The sequence below is a fragment of the Chenopodium album genome, chromosome 10 (assembly GCF_948465745.1).
Source record: "Chenopodium album chromosome 10, dcCheAlbu1.1, whole genome shotgun sequence".
Taxonomy (NCBI): Eukaryota; Viridiplantae; Streptophyta; class Magnoliopsida; order Caryophyllales; family Amaranthaceae; genus Chenopodium; species Chenopodium album.
Window position 1 is genome coordinate 56,314,779 of NC_137843.1, and position 11,079 is coordinate 56,325,857.

Consider the following 11,079-nt stretch of genomic DNA (forward strand, 5'->3'; position numbering starts at 1 on the left):
CACGCGTCGTCTTTTCATTACTTCTACCAATTCTGCTGATTTTCCCGTAAGAGACCCCACATTCCAAGAACCAATCCGCAAACTAAATTCTTTTCTCCCACGCTCCCTCCTGATCCCAACTCCAAGCCCTTGATTATTTGACACCACAATTGGGCAATATGGCGCGTCGCTTCTGGGCGACGACCTAGCAACCCTTACATACTTATCACTGCACCCGGGTCTGGGAAGTGCAGCGCGTCGCTCAGTAGGGAACGCCCCAATGGCACGCCCTTGCTCATTTGACACCACACTCGGGCAATGTGGCGCGTCGCTTCTGGGCGACGACCTAGCAACCCTTGCATACTTATCACTACACCCGGGTCTAGGAAGTGCAGCGCGTCGCTGAGTAGGGAACGCCCCCACGAAAATATCTGTTTGGCTCATGTCATGGGATGTGACGAAGTTTTATACTGGCTGTCACTGGCCTACCGTAACCCTCCTCCTTTATCCAGGCTTGGGACTGGCAGCGGGAAACCCACTGGCGGAGTTAATACATTCCATAATGCATTTCATTATTCTAAGGGAAATTCCACTCTCCCTAAAAAATATTCCAGAATCCGCCTTTATACACAGTTTATTAGTAAAAACTCACATTTGTATCAGTAATCAGTAGCAACCTTAAACAAAACAGGCAGATAATGTGCTCTTCCAGCCGATTCTTTGATTTCTCGACCACACCAATGAAAAGCCCATTGCTTTCATTTACATTGCCAGTACAGTTAGGTGTATGAGTGTATCGACATTGTGTACGCAGTTTCCGAAGTAGGTGACAGGCCCGAGACCATGAAAATAAATTCCTCTAATTCATACTTGAATCTGCTTATATTCCAGCATGAGATGCCACAGTATTCTACTCAGTGACAATAAATGGGACGCCCAAGAACCTGGTAACAACAAAGTGAAGTAAGCAGCCAGAATGTGCATATCGTGCAATAATTAAATTCTGTTACTTAACCACCATTGAACTAAAAAAGCAGATCAGCAGAAGGCAGAAGCAAATCAAATATAAACCCAAGTAATAATTTTGCTCTTCTACTCCACTTCCTAGGCTAGTCAAGGTATGTCGCTAATGAATCATTTTGAACATTATGATCCCTCAAGAAGCTTAATATGTGAAGGCATATACTGATATACACATTAATATTGGATCGCACACAAGTGGCTCATATAGATTTTCAAGCAGGAAAATAAATACAAAGTATTAATTATCATCCACAAAGGCCACAAGCTACATGGTTTATCTTGAATGACCAATTTAATGTAATAATCCCTTTTAAGACTGCATATGAAGCCCGCATGATTAGGCCAATAACATTGACAAACACGGTTGTTCCTGGAAATGCACCAACCTAGAAAACACGCACACACCATAGGCCACAAAATAGCCCGCATTTTACTCCTTTTCATCACCCTCTTAAAAGGTGTGCTTGTATTTCAAGATGGGGAATTCCATGTACAGAAAATAATTTCATCCACAATACCATGAGAAAATCAATAACTCTCCAGGTAGTTAAAGCTTAAATATGGTGTGACATTTATAAATGCAACTTAAGATATTAGCTGTAGCCTGTAGGCAATAGTGTAGTACAGATTGCAAGGGCTACCAGAAGTGCATGCAAATAAAAGTAATTGCAAAATAAAAACTCAGCTTACCAGCTGCCACCATGTCGGGAGAAAAAGTCATTATCCAATGACACAGCAAGAGCCAACGCCACTGTTCTCTCTGAAAGGGTCAGTGGGCGGGCAATTTCTAAATCTTCAACCTACGGAGAAGGCATAGGAAAGAGGGAAAATTAGTGAGCAGGATCTAAACTCTTGCACAATTGTACATAAGTCTCTATTTCTTCGGTACAACATATTACCGCTTCTGCAGGGCCGGTTTTCAATGCAGGATCAGAACTCCCAAATCTAATGGCATATTGTCCAGCATCTGTGAATACCTAATACATTGGAGTGGAAAAGATCAATATAACAAAAGCATTGATTGGCTAAGTAACCCCTCTAACTACATAGAACAATAACATACATCTCTAGATGAACAGATCACAAGTTTTTTCTATTCAGAAGTCCAGAAGACCAGAACAGTTGAGGATGTCCTGTGCCAATATTTAATTCAGCAATCACTGAAAAGGAGTGATTTCCTAAGACCTAGTGGCAGTAGCAGTACACATATACACATGCAAGCGAAGACAGAGCATCTCACAGATGTATTTTTATATATTTTTATTATTGTCCCCGTGTCAGAGGAAGGGGGGGGGGGGGGGGGGGGGTGGGGGGAGGGGGGAGATAAAGGCCACAACAAAAATAATCAAGATTAGGAGCTACATATGCAATTCGTACTAGTTTCTGGACAAACATGACATTGTGGCACAGAGTAGATTTAGTTATTGGCACCATCCCTTTATTTCATGTCAAATTGTAAATTTGAAGCCTGGCATGTCATATTACGCATGCATAACTTCTTATCATTGAAAATTGATGTAATTTTTCTTCCAATTTTTCAGAATTTGAAACATGTAGAAGCTTGCTTCTTTTACACACTAATTAAATAATCATGTTGAATGGTATTCCTACTATGTTCAACACAACAACAGAGCTAAGAAATTGATGATGCAGATCGAAGCTTTTTTTTTTTTTTTTTTTTTTGACACAAGATCGAAGCTTTTTACCAACATAAACAATACAATATTGCTAAGAACTAATAAAGTCAGATCACCTAAATCTTAGCATTTGTTTTAAACTTTTAAACAGTACTCCTAGTTAGGAATGGGTACTGGGAATGTAATCCACTCAAAAAATGTATAACAATTTTCACATAGGCCACTTTCTATAATCAATTTGCAACATTTGTTAACTAATGAGGAAGCATTTATCACAAAGAGTGCACATGCATTACCCCAGATCAGGACGACTGAATCATGATCCCACAAATAAAAAGTTGTGCATAAATCATATACATCTGGCTTTGTGTTATTTAATACTTATTTTTACCCAATTCTTCAATTTGACTCCCAATTAGAATATAGCCACTTAGTTGAGATTGAGTGAGCATGGGAAACAGAACAAACCTCCAAACCCAAACCTCTCCAATCACGATCGATCTCTGCGAGCACATTACCATCAGCGTCCTTCATTGTAAATGTCCAATTCCAAAAACCAGGGTTTTCAACCACAGCAAACTGCTTGTTTCTACATAATTAAGGCATGATATATGAATTAAGGGCTACTTAACTATCAAAACAATGAAAGTAAAAATGTACAGGCAAGGCAAGATTACCCCAAATATAGATCATAGATTCTCCTCCAGAGATGCCATCGTTGGTGTACAACACCAATCTCCTGTTCACAAACATTGATTTCAGAGCTGTGATCTTAATGGAAAATTGTAATTACCACTAGTTTTCCAATTATATATCATTAGACAGGAAAATAAGAGAAATCCGTATTGAGAAAGGGTCATCCAAATGGAATAGAGTACTTAGAACCATAGCAATAGTTTCATATGCATGAACTTCTAACATTTTGTAAACTAATTGCCTAAGAGAGCTAAATATCAGGGTACTTTCGAAAAACAAAATGGCATACCTTTCCATTAACCTCAGCATATATTGAGCTCGTAATCCACCAAAACGGCCGACGAATCTAGATTTTACATTGAACAAGTCCACAAAGTTAACAAATTCGCATGTGAAAATGATAGAAACCACTTTAGAAGAAGAGATAGAGTTATACCCTGAATAGTTCAGTGCCTAATGCATCAGTTATGTATGCAACAAAGGGACGTCTCAGACGAAGAAACTGCAAAATTGCAAAACAGTAATCCCTTAAACATTTCCTGCTGTCAAAACTTTGAACATACTCAGAATCAATTTTTCACTGTGCTCAATTTCCATGAGCATATGCGCACAGTTAAATTTGCTAGAAATTCTATCTGATCTTAGAGTGTCGTCAGTGCTTAGTCATTGGATATTTGAAGTCACAAATGCAAGTTCATCATCTCGAAGAAAGGTAGTTTTCTTAATAAAAATTCAAAAACTAGTTCAATTCTATCAAAATTAGCTAATTTGGACTGGACTTGTAAACTTTAGACTTGAATCAATACATCCCTTTAGAGGACAAAAGTCTAAGATTCAATCAAGATACTTTCAAACTTCAATCTGAAGTTTTGAATTATGCTGAATGTACTGTACGAAGTATATTTCAAATCCAATTTCCACTTTCTTGACTGAGAATGAGCCTATTTCAATAAACTTTAGTCCATCAAATACACATCCTTCTAAATCCACCCTTCCAAATATTCGAGGCTCAAATATTTGAACCACTCCTTCTGAGTTCAGAAAAGAAAAAAAATAGCACCAATGCAAACCAATAAATTACATCAGACAGCCATAACCTTTTCCTTTACAGAGATAGATTAAGAAGGGTAAGAAAACAGGTGCCTCTTCTGTATCAATCTGCATATCTCCTGCTTAATGAACACTGTTGGTCTCTCTGAAACACTATTCCACCCTTCGAAATTAATTGTCTTAAATTTTCATATGATACTCCTTCCATTCCAAAATACACAATACACTAATTGAGATATAATTTATTATATTCCCCATCATATATATCCTAAACTATATATATTCAGTGTTTAACTATGTTATTAAGGATGGTCAAACTTAAGGACACTGCAATGTAGCATATGCTTTTGAAGGAGAGGATGATGTAATGGAAAGCAAGATGTTCTGCGTAAGGCGTCACGACATCAGTAGCATAGTTTAGATTTTTTTTTTTTTTTTTTTTTATTTTAATATAAGCATTATTCGTCTCCTACCCTCCTATAAAGATATTGATTGCACAAGTGAAAATTATTGCTTTATAATGTTGCATGATTCTGAGTCAAATCTGATCATTTGTTCAACAACTGTCTCAATAAAAGAGTTCTTATATCTATTGAAATTTCCAACAGCAACGAAAAACGGCGGTGGTAAATGAAACACGGAACCAGGTTTCTGTATTTAGCCATTAACTATTTTCAAGGCATTTAAAAGGTCCTGTAAAGGAAAAAGGTAAGCAAAAGAATCCCTTACAGACCAAAAGACAATAAATAAATGTAATATGATGACTTTCATAATGTTTAGATAATGATGAATTTGTTACCTGTCTCAAAAGGACATTACTCTGTTCACGGATGAAGCCTACAGGCTAGATAAAACACACATAATAATCCAAGTCAGACTTCTACAATGACTTTATTTTCCTTCAAAAACTGACATTAAAATGCAACAGAACTTCAAGTAAATGCCACATGCACTTACAGACTGAGGGTAGCATACATCCACTATTGCATACCGATTTTCCTGCAATGGATATTCAATAACGTTTTTATAAAACTATAAGAAATATAACATAGCAACAAATTTCAGGTAATGAAGGGTCTGGGAATGATTAACGCCTGAAATCCGCATTTTTAAAGATATAAGATTCTGACAAATATTCATGATTAGCATGACTCCATAACAAATTATTGGTGGTGCTTAGCTTGGGGTGGTACTGCATTGGTCAAGTGCTCACAGTGCAGAGTGGGGTATAATTTTTGAAACAGATCATAGCTACAAATATCAAACCAAACTCCATAACTTTAACCAAATTAAATCATCACTATGTGTACACTAAGCAAACTATATCATTTGATATGGGATTAAACATTGTGGAGTCAGCATTGTTTGTGGTAGTTTAGAATTCGACCCAGTCACTTTGGGCTTTGTTTCTTTCCAAGTAAAATGTTCCAACTTCACACTATTTTAATCTTGTTTATGCACACATAGCAATTATTGAACAAGACCAAAAATTACCTGCTCAAAGCCAAACACAAGGTTTGCCCATTCTATATGTCGGGTAATTAATAAAGTTGCTCTAGCAAGAAGAGGGGCAACTTGAGCCTGCAAAATTGACAAAAGCATTATAAACATTTAACATATAAAAACCAGGTATTTAAATGTAAATGCTCCAATTCAAAAAAGCAAGTTCAAACACAACACATAATCGTACAATCATGATGCTATCCAAAAGTAGGAGTACAATACTATACAATAAGCTAATACACCATAGGCTATCACAAAGACACAAATAACACCCTCCAAGTACAAATAAACAGCTTATGAAATCCTGTTCAAAAGAAAGACATGTGCATGAGATATAATAATGAAATCAGACAACCATTTAACTATTAAGCACAGCCTAAATGATTTCACAAAGTTATCAATCCATGATCTTTGCCATTTAAAGGCTATATGTTTCATAACTGGGCTTGCAAATTAAGGGATGAATATGAAACAATGATGTATGAATGATCCCAAGCTCTGTTCCAGGAATAGCTTAACTGATACACTACAAAGTCCAACCCTTCATAGATGCAGATACCTTCCTCATATGACCCTATCAAATCAACAAAACAAGACAAACCAAGCTTTGACTTGTCAGCCTGGAGATATACTCGTACAACATTACAACTTGTTCCCAAACCAAACAGACATTGACCAGTAAAACCTTCAGCCCAAATTTTCACTCAAAAAGCATCATGATACTATACAGTTCAGCTCTATCAAATGATAACAGAATCCACCATTTCACAAAATCGAAACAAGGTAATGAATCCACCATTTTATGTAAATGCAGGATACAATAGCTCATAATAAGCACAAAAAAACATACCACTCAATAGCTAACCCAATCATAAGGGGACAGAAAATAATTTTACCTCCTCAGGAGAAGTAGGTGCCAAATACCCGGTAGTAGATTGACTAACCGGGGGCTGCTTGAATACATGTGTTCCTGACCCATGATATTTTCTATTATTACTTATCCTTTTATAAGCCATTTTCTTTCTCTCCATTGCCTTCCCCAATTCTTTGTCTAATACCCAAAGCCGAGCAAGAAAATCCCGGTCCAAACCCGGCTCCTTCCGGGCGCTATGCTTGAACCGACAAGATTCCAGCATTGCTATAGGATGTTTGGGCAATTGGGGTTTTCCATCACAATCAAACCCTCCCCCATGTAATTGAAATAACCCAAGAATTGAACTTTTAGTACCCTTTACAATGCCAGTCGTGCTAACACCCTTTAACACATAATTGCTTGACACATTATTCTTAACAATTTGCTGCAAATTCTTACTCCAACTCATTTTACATAGATTTGACAAACTATTTCCTGCAATTTAAACAATATAAACTTAAATTGAAGAGCTGAGAATACAAAATTTAAAGCCAATTTTAAATTCCCAGTATCAATTATCACAAATATACATGATTTTACAATCTTCTAAGTTTGATTATCTCGAATCATTATATCAATTTCTTGAGCAATTTTTGGAAATACAAGAGAAAAATTTAATGTATAAATTATAGTCCAAAGTCAGTGAAATGATGAGAAAAAATAAATAACAAACAAACCTTAATTAAAACTAAAGGGTGCAACTTCTGGTGATCGTCGTAGTAAAACTTGGGAGAGAGATTTCCGAGGAGCAGACGAATTAGAAACCTCTCGAACTCTTTGGCCAATCTGGGTTTTTTTCTTTCTTTCGTTTTTTTGGGTGTTATTTCATTATTAATTTATTTTCAATTCTCCAAGATGCATATTCAACTTTCTTTTACAAGTACGAGTATTAAAAAAAGTACTGTAATATTGTAATTTTTTTATTTTTTATTTTTTTGAAAAGTAAGATATAGGAAAATTAGGAAGCAAGATTGTAACCTAATTTATCGAAAAGTAACAAATAAGAAAATTTGCTATCCATGAAGGGATCGATATCTTGATGCAGTGGGGTAGAATAGCCTAGAATGTAGAGGTGATCACTGGGGATTTGGGCCGGGCCAATGTCAAAAAATATGTCCATTTATCGGGTAAAGCCGGTCTAAACTTCGAGGCGGAAAAGTGTGTGCCCAAACTAGGCGGGCCATGCGGGCTTTTCGGGCCGGGCCAAAAAATCAACTAAAATTGCATAAAATTAGTAGTTGAGCCCTACACTCTAGTGTTGGGTCTTCAACCTACACCCCATGCAAAACGAAGTCGTTTGATTCCACTCCTCTACTAACCTCTAACGTTCATTACCTGTAGTACATTGTTTCACATATACATTAAAAAAAAAAAAAAAAAAAGTCATTTCAAATCATTTTCTCTCTCCTCACCCATATCATTTATCTACACTCTCTCTCTCTCTCTACACCCTTTGTCTGCCATTTTCTCTCTCATCAAAAGTTTTAATTGTAAAAATGTTTTAAAATTATCACAAAAGTGTTCAAACACTATGAAATTCAACAATACAAGGCGCAAAATTCGAAAGAGTAAGTTATTTTGTTTAAATTTGGAATGAAAAAGAGTATGAACCTTAGGTTTTACTAATTTTTTGCTGGGATGTATTTGGGGAACATAATCGAAACGTCAACCATAATAAATGTATATCAACGCAAGTATTATACTATAGTTTTAGTAATTTTTATTGAAAAACTAGTAAATTAAATCAGTACATTTTTTTTTTTTTGGCAGAGTGAAGGAAACAGTTTCAGAGAAGAAAACAAAGATTTTGAAGAATTGTAAGCATTAATAAATATAGTTTGTAGTTTTTTTTTAAAAAAAAATTATTTATTTATGAATGTTCATTTCCATTTTGTTAAATGTTCATTTATATATTAGTATTTATATATTAGTATGCTACCATTCGCATTTTAATAAATGATAAATACATATTCATTTATATATTAGTACATAGTCATTTTTATAATAATGTTCATCCTTATTTCATAGTTTGGATTGGAAAATTATTTTGATGAATGTTCATATTTATTTTGGTAGATGTTCAATCATATAAAAGTATATGATCATTCACAATTTCACATATTAATATTCGATTATTAGAATTTTAATAAATATTCTTATTTAGTCATTTTCTTCAAATATTTCATGTTCATTTCAATTTTGAATTTCAATATATGTCTTTTCTTATATGGATATATGGTAAATCAAATATTGATAGCTTCAAGAGTTTATTCACGTATATTTCATGTTCATCGATCGTTATCTTTCATGGTCATTTTCAAACTAATAATGTTCAATTTATATTAATAAATATTCATTTTCATATTAAATTACATAAATATGTTCATTTATGTATTAATAGTTGTTCATTTTATATTTATAGATGATCAGTTCCACACTAACATAGTAATATATGTTCAATTCATTTACATGTTCATTTATATTGATAGATATTCATTTCCATATCAATCATGTCAATTATTATACTCATCCATGTTTGTATTCATATGAAAAAAATTGGTTCATTCTAACCCTTATTCTTGCTCAAATCCAATAAAATAATTTATATATTTTTGTCTGTTAGTTAAACAAAGAATCGTGGATATAATGAGTTAAACCACACAATAGCAAGGAAAAAAGGAAGACAGTAAAAATAAAGAAATCAAGAAGACATGGAGTCACCAACCAATATGAACCAATAACATGTGCTTGAATTCTTCGAATTTGGATCGAGAAGTTTATTTTGTTTGATTATATATGTGGAATTGTATTGTATAATTTAATATTTATGTTTTTGGTGATACACAATTTTATTTTGGTTTTATTAAGAAGAAAATAAACATTTTCTTTTGCCCTACCTTGAGTACTACTATATATAAATTTCATCCTTCAAAAGCAATCATCTAGATAGTATATATTTAATGTTCATATTAGGAGCAACATGTTCATAAACAACTGTCAAATTTGAACCTTCACTAAGTATTTGATAAAAAAAACTAAGTTACACTAGTTATTATTAGTAATTACACATCTTACCCGTTGAATATGTAAAATGATAATTAACATATATCAAACCTCCCCCCCCCCCCCCCCTCTTTACATAGTATTCATGTTATATGCTTATTAATTTCAACAAAAGATAAATTAATTTTTATTATATATAAATGTTCATTTACATATTGATAAATGCTCATTTTTATTCTTATTCATGATCATTTCATTTTCAACAAGTAAATTCATTAATTTTGAAATGAATGAACATATACATATATTTAAAAGTTCATTTTATATTAAAGCACCCGCGCATTATATCATGAAGTAGTTATTTTTAATAAATTTTATTCTATTATGTAATAATGAACATTGCAATATCCTCACTTTTATTTATGTACATAATCCTATTGTTAAATGTTCATTTTTATTCTAAATAAATTATCATTTCATTTTAATAGATATTCATTGTAATATTATTCGTACATGATAAATCACATAATATGACCATAACCAACAAGCATGCTTAATGGAATTGGTGGAGCTCAAACTTGTGGCCTCATATATTTTCATTTTTGTATTGATTATATATGTTCATTTTTCATAATTCAAACAACAAATACATGTTCATTTCAAAAGGCAAATATGTACATTTGTAAATTAAAGCTACATACATTCATTTTCATGATTCAATCAACAATCTAATTATATGCGATAGAATTTGTTTTGACAAGAATATTGTGTGATAGATTGAAAATTATGATATTATATCTTTTTTTTTTTTTAATTTCGTTATATAGAGCAATTTCTTATAACGATTTTTATTAGCTAACCCCAAAACGACTTTGTTGTTGTTGAAGTATGTTTGTTTTTATTATTATTATTTTTTTTTTTTTTTGGAATGTACTAAATCCATTTTTTTGTCCAAAATCATTTGTCACTACCCTTAGCTTGCTTTTTTTCTTTTCAACATATAGTAAGTACAAAAATATAAATTCTATGCATTGTCATCATCTATAATACCCCCATGATTAAATGTTCATTTACTAATTGTTATATGTTCATTTACAAAAATTTATATACTCCTTATATAAAGTTATATACTCCTTGGTAAAACCACAAACTTCATCGATGGTGATTTGAGCTTCTTTATATTTTCTCCGCTTCTTATTCCTTTGCATTTCCCCCTCTAACCCACAACTAATTAAGCCACAATAACCATTGTTGCCTCATTGCCCCACGACCACT

The 11,079-nt window shown here is 33.5% G+C and overlaps 1 protein-coding gene across 1 annotated transcript; it reads right to left on the reverse strand.

Moving 5' to 3' along the window:
• Positions 1 to 534: 534 nt before the first annotated feature.
• On the reverse strand, positions 535 to 7,621 carry LOC145562608 (altered inheritance rate of mitochondria protein 25-like). Its single transcript, XM_081622940.1, has 12 exons — positions 7,479 to 7,621; positions 6,785 to 7,236; positions 5,880 to 5,966; positions 5,343 to 5,384; positions 5,185 to 5,229; positions 3,772 to 3,837; positions 3,625 to 3,681; positions 3,317 to 3,378; positions 3,108 to 3,228; positions 1,902 to 1,979; positions 1,693 to 1,802; positions 535 to 923 (listed from the first exon to the last, which is right to left on the reverse strand). The coding sequence occupies exons 2-12, from the start codon at positions 7,208 to 7,210 to the stop codon at positions 890 to 892; spliced, it is 1,128 nt and encodes a 375-aa protein (XP_081479066.1). The 5' UTR covers positions 7,211 to 7,236; positions 7,479 to 7,621; the 3' UTR covers positions 535 to 889.
• Between the last annotated feature and the right edge of the window lie 3,458 nt (positions 7,622 to 11,079).